The following is an 18,872-nucleotide window of genomic DNA, read 5'->3' as shown; positions in this document are numbered from 1 at the left end:
CCTGAATACATACAGCCCTGTCAACAGGTAACACACCTGAATACATACAGCCCTGTCAACAGGTAACACACCTGAATACATACAGCCCGGTAACACACCTGAATACATATGCAGCCCTGTCAACAGGTAACACACCTGAATACATACAGCCCTGTCAACAGGTAACACACCTGAATACATACAGCCCTGTCAACAGGTAACACACCTGAATACATACAGCCCTGTGTGGCACTGTCAACAGGTAACACACCTGAATACATACAGCCCTGTCCTATTTATGGTTGCCACATTCTGGTGAATTTCTCCAAATTCCCTCGAAGATTCCTTGAATCAGAACATCTGGGAATTCTCCTGTTTGACCTGTCTCCCTGTCTCCCTGCCTCCCTGTCTCCTGCCTCCTATCTCTCTCCCTGTCTCCTGCCTCCTGTCTCCCTGTCTCCTGCCTCCTGTTTGACCGGTCTCCCTGTCTCCTATCTCCCTGTCTCCTGCCTCCTGTCTCCTGCCTCCTGTTTGACCTTCCTCCTGTCTCCCTGCCTCCTATCTCCCTGCCTCCTGTCTCCTGTCTCCCTGCCTCCCTGTCTCCTGTCTCCCTGCCTCCTGTCTCCCTGCCTCCTGTCTCCCTGCCTCCCTGTCTCCTATCTCCCTGCCTCCTGTCTCCTGTCTCCCTATCTCCCTGCCTCCTATCTCCCTGTCTCCTGCCTCCTATCTCCCTGCCTCCTGTCTCCTGTCTCCCTGCCTCCCTGTCTCCTGTCTCCCTGTCTCCCTGCCTCCTGTCTCCCTGCCTCCTGTCTCCCTGCCTCCTGTCTCCTGTCTCCCTGTCTCCTATCTCCCTGTCTCCTGTCTCCCTGTCTCCCTGCCTCCTATCTCCCTGTCTCCTGCCTCCTGTCTCCCTGTCTCCTGTCTCTAGCCGTGTGGTCGTCCTCTCTCCTGTGGTAATCATACATGTGAGAGAATGTGTCATTCAGGTCTGTGTGGGGCGTGTCCTCGATCTGGCAACAGAGCCTGTCCCTGCGGCAAGTCAAGTAAGATAACACACCTTCCCCTTCCCTGTCCTCTGACTCTCTCTGTGTTCACGTTCTTAGTCTGTCCTCTGACTCTCTGTGTTCACGTTCTTAGTCTCTGTCCTCTTGTCTCTGACTCTCTCTGTGTTCACGTTTTTAGTCTGTCCTCTGACTCTCTCTGTGTTCACGTTCTTAGTCTGTCCTCTGACTCTCTCTGTGTTCACGTTCTTAGTCTGTCCTCTGACTCTGTGTTCACGTTCTTAGTCTCTGTCTTCGTCTCTGACTCTCTCTGTGTTCACGTTCTTAGTGTCTGTCCTGACTCTCTCTGTGTTCACGTTCTTAGTCTCTGTCCTCTTGTCTCTGACTCTCTCTGTGTTCACGTTCTTAGTCTCTGTCCTCTTGTCTCTCTCTCTGTGTTCACGTTCTTAGTCTCTGTCCTCTTGTCTCTGACTCTCTCTGTGTTCACGTTCTTAGTCTGTCCTCTGACTCTCTGTGTTCACGTTCTTAGTCTCTGTCCTCTTGTCTCTCTCTGTGTTCCAGAGAGTTCTCTCCCCTGTACTGAGGATGTCCCTACCTGTGGTGACACTTGTGACAAGGTGATGGAATGTGGCTTACACACCTGTTCCATGAGGTGTCACAGAGGGGCCTGTGAAACCTGCAGACAGGTTAATAAACTCATATTCCATCATTTTACAGTTGACTTTTAGTTAACTTTAGTTTATCCAGGACTCTAGCTCTAGGACTCTAGCTCCAGGACTCTAGCTCCATCCATCCAACCAACACACACCAAATGTAATATTTTATTTCATTCCCTCTGCCCCCCCCAGGAGGTAGAGAAGCACTGTCGCTGTGGGAAATACACACGTCTCATGCCCTGTCATAAGGAGTACCTTTGTGAGTCTAAATGCCCCAACACCAGAGGCTGTTCACGGCATCAGTGCAGGAGGAAGGTGAGTTCTGTCTCCCCCCTGGGTTCCCTCCGCCCCCTACCTGGGTTCTGTCCCCCTGGGTTCTGTCCCCCCCTGTCCCCCCTCCCCTGAATTATGTCCCCCCTGGGTTCTGTCTCCCCGCCCTCCTGAATTATGTCCCCCTGGGTTCTGTCCCCCCTGGTTCTGTTCCCCCTGAATTCTGTCCCCCCTGAGTTCTGTTCCCCCCCGAATTATGTCCCCCCCTGAATTATGCCCCCTGAGGTTGGTTAAAGGACTAGGTTTCTGTGTTGACAGTGCTGCTCTGGTAACTGCCCGCCATGTGACCAGAGCTGTGGACGATCGCTGGGCTGCCGAAACCACAAATGTCCCTCCGTCTGTCACCAAGGTAACACAGCATGTTAGTCACATTGTCAGGAGGGCTGTCTGTCACCAAGGTAACACAGCATGTTAGTCACATTGTCAGGAGGGCTGTCTGTCACCAAGGTAACACAGCATGTTAGTTAGCTTACCGACACTACTGGGTTAACTAGTCAATAATGGAATGTTCTCCAGCTGTGTGTCTGTGTGTCTGTGCTGTGTGTCTGTGTGTCTGTGCTGTGTGTCTGTGTGTCTGTGCTGTGTGTCTGTGTGTCTGTGCTGTGTGTCTGTGTGTCTGCTGCGTGTTAGTGCTGCGTGTCTGTGTCTGTGCTGTGTGTCTGTGTGTCTGTTCTGTGTGTCTGTGTGTCTGTGCTGCGTGTCCGTGTGTCTGTGCTGTGTGTCTGTGCTGTGTGTCTGTGCTGTGTGTCTGTGCTGTGTGTGTGTCCGTGTGTCTGTGCTGTGTGTCCGTGTGTCTGTGCTGTGTGTCCGTGTGTCTGTTCTGTGTGTCTGTGTGTCGGTGCTGTGTGTCGGTGCTGTGTGTCGGTGCTGTGTGTCTGTGCTGTGTGTCTGTGCTGTGTGTCTGTGCTGTGTGTCTGTGTGTCTGTGCGTCTGTGCGTGTATATGTGGTGTGTCTGTGTGTCTGTGTGTCTGTGTGTCTGTGCGTGTATATGTGGTGTGTCTGTGTGTCTGTGTGTCTGTGTGTCTGTGTGTATATGTGGTGTGTCTGTGTGTATGTGTGTCTGTGTGTATATGTGGTGTGTCTGTGTGTCTGTGTGTGTGTGGTGTGTCTGTGTCTGTGTGTCTGTGTGTCTGTGTGTCTGTGTGTCTGTGTGTCTGTGTGTCTGTGTGTCTGTGTGTCTGTGTGTCTGTGTGTGTGGTGTGTCTGTGTGTCTGTGTGTCTGTGTGTATATGTGTCTGTGTGTCTGTGTGTCTGTGTGTATATGTTGTGTGTCTGTGTGTCTGTGTGTATGTGTGGTCTGTGTGTATATGTGGTGTGTCTATGTGTCTGTGTGTCTGTGCGTGTATATCTGTGTGTCTGTGTGTATGTGTGGTGTGTCTGTGTGTCTGTGTGTCTGTGTGTATATGTGTGTGTCTGTGTATGTGTGGTCTGTGTGTATATGTGGTGTGTCTATGTGTCTGTGTGTCTGTGTGGTGTGTCTGTGCGTATATGTGGTGTGTCTGTGCGTATATGTGGTGTGTCTGTGTATGTGTGTATGTGTGGTGTGTCTGTGTATGTGTGTATGTGTGGTGTGTCTGTGTATGTGTGTATGTGTGGTGTGTCTGTGTATGTGTGTATGTGTGGTGTGTCTGTGTGTCTGTGTATATGTGGTGTGTCTGTGTGTCTGTGTGTCTGTGTGTATATGTGGTGTGTCTGTGTGTCTGTGTGTCTGTGTGTCTGTGTGTCTGTGTGTCTGTGTGTGGTGTGTCTGTGTGTCTGTGTGTATATGTGGTGTGTCTGTGTGTCTGTGTGTATATGTGGTGTGTCTGTGTGTATGTGTGTCTGTGTGTATATGTGTCTGTGTGTCTGTGTGTATATGTGGTGTGTCTGTGTGTCTGTGTGTATGTGTGGTCTGTGTGTATATGTGGTGTGTCTATGTGTCTGTGTGTCTGTGCGTGTATATCTGTGTGTATGTGTGGTGTGTCTGTGTATGTGTGTCTGTGTGTATATGTGGTGTGTCTGTGTCTGTGTGTATGTGTGTATGTGTGGTGTGTCTGTGTGTATGTGTGTATGTGTGGTGTGTCTGTGTGTATGTGTGTATGTGTGGTGTGTCTGTGTGTATGTGTGGTGTGTCTGTGTGTCTGTGTGTATGTGTGTCTGTGTGTATGTGTATGTGTGTCTGTGTATGTGTGTCTGTGTGTCTGTGTATGTGTGTCTGTGTCTGTGTGTCTGTGTGTATGTGTGTATGTGTGTATATGTGGTGTGTGTCTGTGTGTCTATGTGTATATGTGGTGTGTATATGTGGTGTGTCTGTGTGTCTGTGTGTATATGTGGTGTGTGTCTGTGTGTCTATGTGTATATGTGGTGTGTGTCTGTGTGTATGTGGGTCTGTGTGTATATGTGGTGTGTCTGTGTATGTGTGTGTCTGTGTGTCTGTGTGTGTCTGTGTGTCTGTGTGTGTCTGTGTGTATATGTGGTGTGTCTGTGTGTGTCATGTGTGTGTGTCTGTGTGTATATGTGCGTGTCTGTGTGTCGTGTGTCTGTGTCTGTGTGTCTGTGTGTCTGTGTGTATGGTGTGGTGTGTCTGTGTGTCTGTGTGTATGGTGTGGTGTGTCTGTGTGTCTGTGTGGTGTGTCTGTGTGTATGGTGTGTGTGTCGTGTCTGTGTGGTGTGTCTGTGTGTGTGTCTGTGTGTATGTGTGTCTGTGTGTCTGTGTGGTGTGTCTGTGTGTCTGTGTGTATATGTGTCTGTGTGTCTGTGTGTCTGTGTGTCTGTGTGTATATGTGGTGTGTCTGTGTGTCTGTGTGTATGTGTGGTCTGTGTGTCTGTGTGTCTGTGTGTCTGTGTGTATATGTGGTGTGTCTGTGTGTATGTGTCTGTGTGTATATGTGGTGTGTCTATGTGTCTGTGTGTCTGTGCGTGTATATCTGTGTGTCTGTGTGTCTATGTGCATGTGTCTGTGTGTCTGTGTGTCTGTGTGTATATGTGGTGTGTCTGTGTATGTGTGGTGTATGTGTGTATGTGTGGTGTGTCTGTGTGTATGTGTGTCTGTGTGTATGTGTGTCTGTGTGTATGTGTGTCTGTGTGTATGTGTGGTGTGTCTGTGTATGTGTGTCTGTGTGTCTGTGTGTATATGTGGTGTGTATATGTGGTGTGTCTGTGTGTCTGTGTGTATATGTGGTGTGTGTCTGTGTGTCTATGTGTATATGTGGTGTGTGTCTGTGTGTATGTGTGTCTGTGTGTATATGTGGTGTGTATGTGTGTGTCTGTGTGTCTGTGTGTCTGTGTGGTGTGTCTGTGTGTCTGTGTGTATATGTGGTGTGTCTGTGTGTATATGTGGTGTGTCTGTGTATATGTGTCTGTGTGTGTATGTGTGTGTATGTGTGTGTCTGTGTCTGTGTGTATGGTGTGGTGTGTCTGTGTGTGGTGTGTCTGTGTCTGTGTGTCTGTGTGTCTGTGTGGTGTGTCTGTGTGTCTGTGTGTCTGTGTGTCTGTGTGTCTGTGTGTATATGTGGTGTGTCTGTGTGTATGTGTGGTCTGTGTGTATATGTGGTGTGTCTATGTGTCTGTGTGTCTGTGCGTGTATATCTGTGTGTCTGTGTGTATGTGTGGTGTGTCTGTGTGTCTGTGTGTATATGTGGTGTGTGTGGTGTATGTGTGTTTCGTGTGTGTGTCTGTGTGTCTGTGTGTATGTGTGGTGTGTCTGTGTGTCTGTGTGTCTGTGTGGTGTGTCTGTGTATGTGTGTCTGTGTGTATGTGTGTATATGTGGTGTGTGTCTGTGTGTCTATGTGTATATGTGGTGTGTATATGTGGTGTGTGTCTGTGTGTCTGTGTGTCTATGTGTATATGTGGTGTGTGTATGTGTGTCTGTGTGTATATGTGGTGTGTCTGTGTGTGTCTGTGTGTCTGTGTGTCTGTGTGGTGTGTCTGTGTGTCTGTGTGTATATGTGGTGTGTCTGTGTGTATATGTGGTGTGTCTGTGTGTATATGTGTCTGTGTGTATATGTGGTGTGTCTGTGTGTATATGTGGTGTGTCTGTGTGTATGTGTGTGTCTGTGTGTCTGTGTGTATGGTGTGTCTGTGTGTCTGTGTGTCTGTGTGTATGGTGTGGTGTGTCTGTGTGTCTGTGTGTCTGTGTGTCTGTGTGTGGTGTGTCTGTGTGTCTGTGTGTATGGTGTGGTGTGTCTGTGTGTCTGCGTGTCTGTGTGTCTGTGTGTCTGTGTGTCTGTGTGTATGGTGTGGTGTGTCTGTGTGTCTGTGTGTCTGTGTGTCTGTGTGTCTGTGTGTGGTGTGTCTGTGTGTCTGTGTGTATGGTGTGGTGTGTCTGTGTGTCTGTGTGTATGGTGTGGTGTGTCTGTGTGTCTGTGTGTGGTGTGGTGTGTCTGTGTGTCTGTGTGTCTGTGTGTCTGTGTGTCTGTGTGTGGTGTGTCTGTGTGTCTGTGTGTGGTGTGTCTGTGTGTCTGTGTGTATGGTGTGGTGTGTCTGTGTGTCTGTGTGTATGGTGTGTCTGTGTGTCTGTGTGTCTGTGTGTATGGTGTCTGTGTCTGTGTGTCTGTGTGTCTGTGTGTCTGTGTGTGGTGTGTCTGTGTGTATGGTGTGGTGTGTCTGTGTGTCTGTGTGTATGGTGTGTCTGTGTGTCTGTGTGTATGGTGTGGTGTCTTCTTCCTCTCCTTTGTCTCTTGTTTAGTTTGTTTTCTGTGCTGTGATGTGATTGGCTGATAACAGCGGGAGAAACAGTGCTAATTTATTCACGCTCCTCGTCTCTGTTCACATTGGCTGACCTTTGGGCGCCGTGCCGCCTGGGGAAAAGGTTTGGGTGCGGCGTTGATAGGTTATCAGTTAGCTGATGGTGGTCATATATACACTGATGGAGTGGAACGGACCACACACACCTCGCAGAGACACACACACACACACACACCTCGCACCTCGCAGAGACACACACACACACACACACACACACCTCGCAGAGACACACACACACACACACACCTCGCACCTCGCAGAGACACACACACACACACACACCTCGCACCTCGCAGAGACACACACACACACACACACCTCGCACCTCTCAGAGACACACACACACACCTCGCACCTCGCAGAGACACACACACACACACACACACCTCGCACCTCGCAGAGACACACACACACACACACACCTCGCACCTCTCAGAGACACACACACACACACACACACACCTCGCAGAGACACACACCTCGCACCTCGCAGAGACACACACACACACACACACCTCTCAGAGACACACACACACACACACACACACACACACACTCGCAGAGACACACACACACACACACACCTCTCAGAGACACACACACACACACACACACACACCTCGCAGACACACACACACACACACACACCTCGCAGAGACACACACACACACACACACCTCGCAGAGACACACACACACCTCGCAGAGACACACACACACACCTCTCAGAGACACACACACACACACACACCTCTCAGAGACACACACACACACACACACACACACACACACACACCTCTCAGAGACACACGCTGTGGTTGCAAAGGTTGTTTTTCAAAACTATTGTTGTGGACAATGGAACGCGTCTAAGGTCAACCCATTTTAATACCTCGTCTGTCTGCTTTAAGATCAAATCACATGGCCGAATACAAGCCCCTAACCCACAATGCAACAGCTGACTGACAAGCCCCTAACCCACAATGCAACAGCTGACTGACAAGCCCCTAACCCACAATGCAACAGCTTGACTGACAAGCTCCCTGACCCACTAACTGCTACTGACAGCTGAGCTGACAAGCCCCTAACCCACAATGCAACAGCTGACTGACAAGCCCCTAACCCACAATGCAACAGCTGACTGACAAGCCCCTAACCCACAATGCAACAGCTGACTGACAAGCCCCTAACCCACAATGCAACAGCTGACTGACAAGCCCCCTAACCCACAATGCAACAGCTGACTGACAAGCCCCTAACCCACAATGCAACAGCTGACTGACAAGCCCCTAACCCACAATGCAACAGCTGACTGACAAGCCCCTAACCCACAATGCAACAGCTGACTGACAAGCCCCTAACCCACAATGCAACAGCTGACTGACAAGCCCCTAACCCACAATGCAACAGCTGACTGACAATCCCCTAACCCACAATAACGAGGCTGAATACAGAACCCCCCTCTAGAAGGGATGGGAACCCCCCTCTAGGAGGGATGGAACCCCCTCTAGGAGGGATGGAACCCCCCTCTAGGAGGGATGGGAGGGATGGAACCCCCTCTAGGAGGGATGGAACCCCCCTCTAGGAGGGATGGGAGGGATGGAACCCCCTCTAGGAGGGATGGAACCCCCTCTAGGAGGGATGGAACCCCCCTCTAGGAGGGATGGGAGGGATGGAACCCCCTCTAGGAGGGATGGAACCCCCCTCTAGGAGGGATGGAACCCCCCTCTAGAAGGGATGGAACCCCCTCTAGAGGGATGGAACCCCTCTAGGAGGATGGAAGCCCTCTCTAGAGGGATGGAACCCCCTCTAGGAGGGATGGAACCCCCCTCTAGGAGGGATGGAACCCCCCTCTAGGAGGGATGGAACCCCCCTCTAGGAGGGATGGAACCCCCCTCTAGGAGGGATGGAAGCCCTCTCTAGGAGGGATGGAAGCCCTCTCTAGGAGGGATGGAACCCCCCTCACCCCCCTCTAGGAGGGATGGAACCCCCCTCACCCCCCTCTAGGAGGGATGGAACCCCCCTCACCCCCCTCTAGGAGGGATGGAACCCCCCTCACCCCCCTCTAGGAGGGATGGAATGACAACCTGTGAGATGAGTGATGGTTGTTCTCAGTCAGTGGGGTGTAGTAAAACAAGGTTCTGTGTGTTACAGGCAGCTGCTATCCCTGTCCAGAGACGCTGGATGTGAAGTGTGTGTGTGAATCCACCTCTCTGACTGTTCCCTGTGGGAGGGAGAGGAGTACCAAGCCTCCACGCTGCAAAGAACTGTGCAGGTAACACACACACACACACACACACACACACACACACACACACACGGGACAGACACACACACACACACACGGGCGACACACACACACACACACGGAACGACAGACACACACACACACACACACACACACACACACACGGGACTGACACACACACACACACACACGGGACATCGTCCAGACACACACTCACACACACACACACACACACGGGACGGCGCTTTACACACTTTATTTAACCAGGTATTTATATATATAACCCTTTATTTAACCAGGTATTTATATATATAACCCTAACCCTTTATTTAACCAGGTATTTATATATAGAACCTAACCCTTTATTTAACCAGGTATTTATATATATAACTAACCCTTTATTTAACCAGGTATTTATATATATAACCCTAACCCTTTATTTAACCAGGTATTTATATATATAACCCTTTATTTAACCAGGTATTTATATATATAACCCTTTATTTAATTATTTATATATGCCCTAACCCTTTATTTAACCAGGTATTTATATATATAACCCTTTATTTAACCAGGTATTTATATATATAACCCTTTATTTAACCAGGTATTTATATATATAACCCTAACCCTTTATTTAACCAGGTATTTATATATATAACCCTAACCCTTTATTTAACCAGGTATTTATATATATAACCCTTTATTTAACCAGGTATTTATATATATAACCTTAACCCTTTATTTAACCAGGTATTTATATATATAACCCTTTATTTAACCAGGTATTTATATATATAACCCTAACCCTTTATTTAACCAGGTATTTATATATATAACCCTAACCCTTTATTTAACCAGGTATTTATATATATAACCCTAACCCTTTATTTAACCAGGTAGGTCAGTTGAGTTCTCATTTACAACTGTGACCTGGCCAAGATAAAGCAAAGCAGTGAGACACAAACAACAACACAGAGTTACACATGGAATAAACAAACATACAGTCAACAATACAGTAGAACAATCTATGTGCAGTGTGCAAATGTAGTAAGATTAGGGAGCTAAGGCAATAAATAGGCCGTAGTGACGAAATAATGACAATTTAGCATTAACACTGGAGTGATGTGTTTTGATGTCTTCACTGTTATTCAACAATGTGTTAAAGTGATATATTGGTTGTAATTGACATTGTTGTATTTGTGCCCACTTTGTGATGTTGTGATGTTGTTGTGATGTTGTTGTGATGTTGTTGTTGTGATGTTGTTGTGATGTTGTGATGATGTGATGTTGTTGGTGTTGTGATGTTGTTGTGCTGTTGTGATGTTGTTGTTGTGATGTTGTTGTTGTTGTGATGTTGTTGTGATGTTGTGTTGTTGTTGTGTTGTTGTTGTGTTGTTGTTGTTGTGTGTGATGATGTGTGTGTGTGTGATGTTGTTGTTGTTGTTGATGTTGTTGTTGTTGTGTTGTTGTGATGTTGTGTTGTTGTGATGTTGTTGTGATGTTGTTGTTGTGATGTTGTTGTTGTGATGTTGTTGTTGTGATGTTGTTGTTGTGATGTTGTTGTGATGTTGTGTTGTTGTTGTGTTGTTGTGATGTTGTTCTGATGTTGTGATGTTGTTGTGCTGTTGTGATGTTGTTGTGATGTTGTTGTGCTGTTGTGATGTTGTTGTGCTGTTGTGATGTTGTTGTGATGTTGTTGTTGTGTTGTGCTGTTGTTGTGATGTTGTGATGTTGTGTTGTTGTGATGTTGTTGTGATGTTGTTGTTGTGATGTTGTTGTGCTTTTGTTGTGCTGTTGTGTTGTTGTGGTGTTGTTGTGATGTTGTTGTGCTGTTGTGCTGTTTTTGTGATGTTGTTGTGATGTTGTTGTGCTGTTGTTGTGCTGTTGTTGTGCTGTTGTTGTGCTGTTGTGTTGTGTTGTTGTGATGTTGATGTTGTGCTGTTGCGATGCTGTTGTTGTTGTGATGTTGTTGTGCTGTTGTTGTGATGTGATGTTGTGCTGTTGTGATGTTGTTGTTGTTGTTGATGTTGTGATGTTGTTGTTGTCATGTTGTTGTGATGTTGTTGTTGTCATGTTGTTGTGATGTTGTGATGTTGTGATGTTGTTGTGATGTTGTTGTTGTGTTGTTGTGATGTTGATGTTGTGATTGTTGTGTGATGTTGTTGTGCTGTTGTGATGTTGTTGTTGATGTTGTTGTTGTGATGATGTTGTTGTGATGATGTTGTGATGTTGTTGTGATGTTGTTGTGCTGTTGCGATGTTGTTGCGATGTTGTTGCGATGTTGTTGTGATGTTGTGATGTTGTGATGTTGTGTTGTTCTGATGTTGTGATGTTGTTGTGCTGTTGTTGTGATGTTGTTGTGATGTTGTTGTGATGTTGTGATGTTGTTGTGATGTTGTGTTGTTGTGATGTTGTGCTTGTTGTGCTTTTGTTGTGCTGTTGTTGTGCTGTTGTTGTGCTGTTGTGTTGTTGTTGTGATGGTGTTGTTGTGTTGTGATGTTGTTGTGATGTTGTTGTGCTGTTGTTGTGCTGTTGTTGTGATGTTGTTGTGATGTTTTTGTGATGTTGTGCTGTTGTGATGTTGTGCTGCTGTTGTTGTGCTGTTGTTGTGCTGTTGTTGTGCTGTTGTTGTGCTGTTGTTGTGCTGTTGTGTTGTCATGTTGTGATGTTGTTGTTGTTGTCATGTTGTTGTGATGTTGTTGTTGTCATGTTGCTTGTGATGTTGTTGTTGTCATGTTGTGATGTTGTGGATGTTGTGTTGTTGTGATGTGATGTTGATGCTAGGATGTTGTTGTTGTGATGTTGTTGTGCTGTTGTTGTGATGTTGTACAGGATGTTGCTGTTGTGATGTTGTTGTTGTGGATGTTGTTGTGGATGATGTTGTGATGTTTTCAGGATGTTGTGGTGATGTTGTTGTGCTGTTGGGCATGTTGTTGTGCTGTTGTGATGTTGTTGTGATGATGTTGTGATGTTTGTGGGATGTTCTGATGTTGTGTTGTTCCGATGTTGTGATGTTGTTGTGGATGTTGTTGTGATGTTGTGATGTTGTTAGGATGTTGTGTTGTTGCGGATGTTGTTGTTGTAGTTTGTTGTGTCAGTTGTTGTGCTGTTGTTGTGCTGTTGTTGTGCTGTTGTGTTGTTGTTGTGATGATGTTGTGGTGTTGTGGTGTTGTTGTGATGTTGTTGTGATGTTGTGATGTTGTTGTGCTGTTGTTGTGATGTTGTTGTGATGTTTTTGTGATGTTGTGCTGTTGTGATGTTGTGCTGTTGTTGTGCTGTTGTTGTGCTGTTGTGATGTTGTTGTCGTGTTGTTGTGATGTTGTTGTTGTGATGTTGTTGTTGTGATGTTGTTGTGGTGATGTTGTTGTGATGTTACATTTGAGATAAAAGTCATTATAGGGACAGACAAAAAACCACTCTGTCTAAATGATTATCATCCCACCAGGTCTCCCCCATCCTGCCACCACCCCAGCAGAGAGACCCATCGCTGCCACCCTGGTCCCTGCCCGCCCTGTCGCCAGGCCTGTCTCCTGGCCCTGAAACGATGCCAACACCCCTGTCCCCAACCCTGCCACGACCAGGTTATGGTGAAGACCAGCGACAGGGTGAGTGTGTGTGCCATGCTGACAGGACAGTTTCAGAGAATGGTAGCATTTCAGAATGACTGAATGGGGGATGTTAGATTGGATCCACCAGGGGTGGCACCGATGCCAGGTCATCAACTCTGCTGTGGGGCGTTAGATTGGATCCACCAGGGGTGGCACCGATGCCAGGTCATCAACTCTGCTGTGGGGTGTGAGATTGAATCCACCGGGGGTGGCACCGATGCCAGGTCATCAACTCTGCTGTGGGGCGTTAGATTGGATCCACCAGGGGTGGCACCGATGCCAGGTCATCAACTCTGCTGTGGGGCGTTAGATTGGTTCCACCAGGGGTGGCACCGATGCCAGGTCATCAACTCTGCTGTGGGGCGTTAGATTGGATCCACCAGGGGTGGCACCGATGCCAGGTCATCAACTCTGCTGTGGGGCGTTAGATTGGTTCCACCAGGGGTGGCACCGATGCCAGGTCATCAACTCTGCTGTGGGGCGTTAGATTGGATCCACCAGGGGTGGCACCGATGCCAGGTCATCAACTCTGCTGTGGGGCGTTAGATTGGTTCCACCAGGGGTGGCACCGATGCCAGGTCATCAACTCTGCTGTGGGGCGTTAGATTGGATCCACCAGGGGTGGCACCGATGCCAGGTCATCAACTCTGCTGTGGGCGTTAGATTGGATCCACCAGGGTGGCACTGATGCCAGGTCATCAACTCTGCTGTGGGGCGTTAGATTGGTTCCACCAGGGTGGCACCGATGCCAGGTCATCAACTCTGCTGTGGGGCGTTAGATTGGTTCCACCAGGGGTGGCACCGATGCCAGGTCATCAACTCTGCTGTGGGGCGTGAGATTGAATCCACCGGGGGTGGCACCGATGCCAGGTCATCAACTCTGCTGTGGGGCGTTAGATTGGATCCACCAGGGGGTGGCACCGATGCCAGGTCATCAACTCTGCTGTGGGGCGTTAGATTGGTCTGTAAAAATATATATATGTTATTTATAGTGGAGATGGAAAATAACAAGGAGTCCTATTGGGGGCGGCAGGTAGCCTAGTGGTTAGAGTGTAGAGGCGGCAGGTAGCCTAGTGGTTAGAGTGTAGAGGCGGCAGGTAGCCTAGTGGTTAGAGTGTAGAGGGGGCAGGTAGCCTAGTGGTTAGAGTGTAGAGGCGGCAGGTAGCCTAGTGGTTAGAGTGTAGAGGCGGCAGGTAGCCTAGTGGTTAGAGTGTAGAGGCGGCAGGTAGCCTAGTGGTTAGAGTGTAGAGGGGGCAGGTAGCCTAGTGGTTAGAGTGTAGAGGCGGCAGGGTAGCCTAGTGGTTAGAGTGTAGAGGCGGCAGGGTAGCCTAGTGGTTAGAGTGTAGAGGCGGCAGGGTAGCCTAGTGGTTAGAGTGTAGAGGCGGCAGGGTAGCCTAGTGGTTAGAGTGTAGAGGCGGCAGGGTAGCCTAGTGGTTAGAGTGTAGAGGCGGCAGGGTAGCCTAGTGGTTAGAGTGTAGAGGAGGCAGGGTAGCCTAGTGGTTAGAGTGTAGAGGCGGCAGGGTAGCCTAGTGGTTAGAGTGTAGAGGCGGCAGGGTAGCCTAGTGGTTAGAGCGTTGGACTAGTAACCAGAAGAATTTGTTCATAACTGACTTAGCCTAGTTAAAAAAGGGTTAAATAAATAAAATTGGCCTGTTTCCCTTGTCTGGGTTAGTGTAGGGACTGGGTTAGTGTAGGGACTGGGTTAGTGTAGGGACTGGGTTAGTACAGGGACTGGGTTAGTACAGGGACTGGGTTAGTATAGGGACTGGGTTAGTATAGGGACTGGGTTAGTATAGGGACTGGGTTAGTATAGGGACTGGGTTAGTATTGGGACTGGGTTAGTATTGGGACTGGGTTAGTATAGGGACTGGGTTAGTATAGGGACCGGGTTAGTATAGGGACCGGGTTAGTATAGGGACCGGGTTAGTATAGGGACCGGGTTAGTATAGGGACCGGGTAAGTATAGGGACTGGGTTAGTACAGGGACCGGGTTAGTACAGGGACCGGGTTAGTACAGGGACCGGGTTAGTATAGGGACCGGGTTAGTACAGGGACTGGGTTAGTACAGGGACTGGGTTAGTACAGGGACTGGGTTAGTATAGGGACTGGGTTAGTATAGGGACTGGGTTAGTATAGGGACTTTGTTAGTATAGGGACTGGGTTAGTATAGGGACTGGGTTAGTATAGGGACTGGGTTAGTATAGGTTAGTATAGGGACTGGTTAGTATAGGTTAGTATAGGGACTGGTTAGTATAGGTTAGTATAGGGACTGGTTAGTATAGGGACCGGGTTAGTATAGGTTAGTATAGGGACTGGGTTAGTATAGGTTAGTATAGGGACTGGTTAGTATAGGGACCGGGTTAGTATAGGGACTGGGTTAGTATAGGGACTGGGTTAGTATAGGTTAGTATAGGGACTGGGTTAGTATAGGGACTGGTTAGTATAGGGACCGGGTTAGTATAGGGACTGGGTTAGTATAGGGACTAGGTTAGTATAGGGCTGGGTTAGTATAGGTTAGTATAGGGACTGGGTTAGTATAGGGACTGGGTTAGTATAGGGACTGGGTTAGTATAGGGACTGGGTTAGTATAGGTTAGTATAGGGCTGGGTTAGTATAGGGCTAGGTTAGTATAGGGACTGAGTTAGTATAGGGACTGGATTAGCATAGGTTAGTATAGGGACTGGGTTAGTATAGGTTAGTATAGGGACTGGGTTAGTATAGGGACTGGGTTAGTATAGGGACTGGGTTAGTATAGGTTAGTATAGGGACTGGGTTAGTATAGGGACTGGGTTAGTATAGGGACTGGGTTATTACAGGGACTGGGTTAGTACAGGGACCGGGTTAGTACAGGGACCGGGTTAGTGTAGGGACCGGGTTAGTATAGGGACCGGGTTAGTATTGGGACTGGAGTTAGTATAGGGACTGGAGTTAGTACAGGTTAGTATAGGGACTGAGTTAGTACAGGTTAGTATAGGGACTGGGTTAGTACAGGTTAGTATAGGGACTGGGTTAGTATAGGGACTGGAGTTAGTACAGGTTAGTATAGGGACTGGGCTAGTATAGGGACTGGGTTAGTATAGGGACCGGGTTAGTATAGGGACCGGGTTAGTATAGGGACCGGGTTAGTATAGGGACCGGGTTAGTATAGGGACCGGGTTAGTATAGGGACCAGGTTAGTATAGGGACTGCGTTAGTACAGGTTAGTATAGGGACCGGGTTAGTATAGGGACCGGGTTAGTATAGGGACTGGGTTAGTACAGGACTGGGTTAGTACAGGGACTGGGTTAGTATAGGGACTGGGTTAGTATAGGGACTGGGTTAGTATAGGGACTGGGTTAGTATAGGTTAGTATAGGGCTGGGTTAGTATAGGTTAGTATAGGGACTGGGTTAGTATAGGGACCGGGTTAGTATAGGGACTGGGTTAGTATAGGGACTGGGTTAGTATAGGGACTGGGTTAGTATAGGGACTGGGTTAGTATAGGGACTGGGTTAGTATAGGGACTGGGTTAGTATAGGGACCGGGTTAGTATAGGGACTGGGTTAGTATAGGGACTGGGTTAGTATAGGGACTGGGTTAGTATAGGGACTGGGTTAGTATAGGGACTGGGTTAGTATAGGTTAGTATAGGGACTGGTTAGTATAGGTTAGTATAGGGACTGGTTAGTATAGGTTAGTATAGGGACTGGTTAGTATAGGGACCTGGTTAGTATAGGTTAGTATAGGGACTGGGTTAGTATAGGTTAGTATAGGGACTGGTTAGTATAGGTTAGTATAGGGACTGGTTAGTATAGGGACCGGGTTAGTATAGGGACCGGGTTAGTATAGGGACTGGGTTAGTATAGGTTAGTATAGGGACTGGGTTAGTATAGGGACTGGTTAGTATAGGGACTGGTTAGTATAGGGACCGGGTTAGTATAGGGACTGGGTTAGTATAGGGACTGGGTTAGTATAGGTTAGTATAGGGACTGGGTTAGTATAGGGACTGGTTAGTATAGGGACCGGGTTAGTATAGGGACTGGGTTAGTATAGGGACTGGGTTAGTATAGGGACTGGGTTAGTATAGGTTAGTATAGGGCTGGGTTAGTATAGGTTAGTATAGGGACTGGGTTAGTATAGGGACTGGGTTAGTATAGGGACTGGGTTAGTATAGGGACTGGGTTAGTATAGGGACTGGGTTAGTATAGGGACTGGGTTAGTATAGGGACTGGGTTAGTATAGGGACTGGGTTAGTATAGGTTAGTATAGGGCTGGGTTAGTATAGGTTAGTATAGGGACTGGGTTAGTATAGGGCTGGGTTAGTATAGGGACTGGGTTAGTATAGGGACTGGATTAGTATAGGTTAGTATAGGGACTGGGTTAGTATAGGTTAGTATAGGGACTGGGTTAGTATAGGGACTGGGTTAGTATAGGGACTGGGTTAGTATAGGTTAGTATAGGGACTGGGTTAGTATAGGGACTGGGTTATTACAGGGACTGGGTTATTACAGGGACTGGGTTAGTACAGGGACCGGGTTAGTACAGGGACAGGGTTAGTGTAGGGACCGGGTTAGTATTGGGACTGGGTTAGTATAGGGACTGGGTTAGTACAGGTTAGTATAGGGACTGGGTTAGTACAGGTTAGTATAGGGACTGGGTTAGTACAGGTTAGTATAGGGACTGGGTTAGTATAGGGACTGGGTTAGTACAGGTTAGTATAGGGACTGGGTTAGTATAGGGACCGGGTTAGTATAGGGACCGGGTTAGTATAGGGACCGGGTTAGTATAGGGACCGGGTTAGTATAGGGACCGGGTTAGTATAGGGACCGGGTTAGTATAGGGACCGGGTTAGTATAGGGACCGGGTTAGTATAGGGACTGCGTTAGTACAGGTTAGTATAGGGACCGGGTTAGTATAGGGACCGGGTTAGTATAGGGACTGGGTTAGTACAGGGACTGGGTTAGTACAGGGACTGGGTTAGTATAGGGACTGGGTTAGTATAGGGACTGGGTTAGTATAGGGACTGGGTTAGTATAGGTTAGTATAGGGCTGGGTTAGTATAGGTTAGTATAGGGACTGGGTTAGTATAGGGACCGGGTTAGTATAGGGACTGGGTTAGTATAGGGACTGGGTTAGTATAGGGACTGGGTTAGTATAGGGACCGGGTTAGTATAGGGACCGGGTTAGTATAGGGACTGGGTTAGTATAGGGACCGGGTTAGTATAGGGACCGGGTTAGTATAGGGACCGGGTTAGTATAGGGACTGGGTTAGTATAGGTTAGTATAGGGACTGGGTTAGTATAGGGACTGGGTTAGTATAGGGACTGGGTTAGTATAGGGACTGGGTTAGTACAGGTTAGTACAGGGACCGGGTTAGTGTAGGGACCGGGTTAGTACAGGGACCGGGTTAGTATAGGGACTGGGTTAGTATAGGGACTGGGTTAGTATAGGGACTGGGTTAGTATAGGGGCTGGGTTAGTATAGGGACTGGGTTAGTATAGGGACTGGGTTAGTACAGGGACTGGGTTAGTACAGGTTAGTATAGGGTCCTGGGTTAGTAGTTGGGGAACAGCCTCATTGTTGTGGTTTACATAATGATTATATCAGAACAGCTGATTCAGGATGTTTTTCCTGGACTCCTACATGTATGCTGGGATACTTCCTGTCTCAGACTGCTTGTTTTGCAGGTCCTAGCAGGCCCGTGGGAGCAGTCGTCAGAACCTGCGTTTGTCCGTAAAGCTCTCCCCTGCCCGCCCTGCCTGGTCCCTATACCCACGTATGTTACACACACACACACACACAGTAACACACACACAGTAACACATTAACACACACACAGTAACACATTAACACACACACACACACACACACACACACAGTAACACACACATAATAACACACACACAATAACACACACACAGTAACACACACACACACACAGTAACACACACACACAGTAACACACACACACAGTAACAGACACACACACAGTAACACACAGTAACATACACACACACAGTAACACACACATAATAACACACACACACAGTAACACACACACACATTAACACACAGTAACACAGTAACAGACACACACACAGTAACAGACACACACACAGTAACACAGTAACAGACACACACACAGTAACACACACATAATAACACACACACAATAACACACACACACATAGTAACACACAGTAACATACACACACAGTAACAGACACATAATAACACACAGTAACAGACACATAATAACACACAGTAACATACACACACAGTAACACACAGTAACAGAGCTGTACCATGGGGCGTCCAGACCGCTGCAGGAGTAGTTAGATAACCCT

The 18,872-nt window shown here is 47.8% G+C and overlaps 1 protein-coding gene across 1 annotated transcript; it reads left to right on the top strand.

Moving 5' to 3' along the window:
- The first annotated feature begins 222 nt into the window (after positions 1–222).
- On the top strand, positions 223–18,392 carry LOC135566625 (NF-X1-type zinc finger protein NFXL1-like). Its single transcript, XM_065014296.1, has 8 exons — positions 223–241; positions 908–1,022; positions 1,542–1,666; positions 1,829–1,951; positions 2,225–2,315; positions 8,844–8,964; positions 12,386–12,545; positions 18,213–18,392. Exons 2-8 carry the CDS (start codon positions 953–955, stop codon positions 18,351–18,353), a joined length of 831 nt encoding a protein of 276 aa, XP_064870368.1. The 5' UTR covers positions 223–241; positions 908–952; the 3' UTR covers positions 18,354–18,392.
- The last annotated feature ends 480 nt before the right edge of the window (positions 18,393–18,872 follow it).

Source organism: Oncorhynchus nerka, unplaced genomic scaffold (genome assembly GCF_034236695.1).
Source record: "Oncorhynchus nerka isolate Pitt River unplaced genomic scaffold, Oner_Uvic_2.0 unplaced_scaffold_3952, whole genome shotgun sequence".
Lineage (NCBI taxonomy): Eukaryota > Metazoa > Chordata > Actinopteri > Salmoniformes > Salmonidae > Oncorhynchus > Oncorhynchus nerka.
The sequence above is the reverse complement of the archived record's forward strand: the minus strand, read 5'-3'. Positions and strand labels throughout refer to the sequence as shown.

Bases quoted from the DNA above. Each gene is read 5' to 3' on its own strand.
- LOC135566625 (XM_065014296.1), top strand. From the start codon at position 953: ATGTGTCATTCAGGTCTGTGTGGGGCGTGTCCTCGATCTGGCAACAGA. The intron at 1,023-1,541 runs GTAAGATAACAC...TCTGTGTTCCAG, and splicing joins CTGTCCCTGCGGCAAGTCAA to AGAGTTCTCTCCCCTGTACT. The intron at 1,667-1,828 runs GTTAATAAACTC...TGCCCCCCCCAG, and splicing joins CCTGTGAAACCTGCAGACAG to GAGGTAGAGAAGCACTGTCG.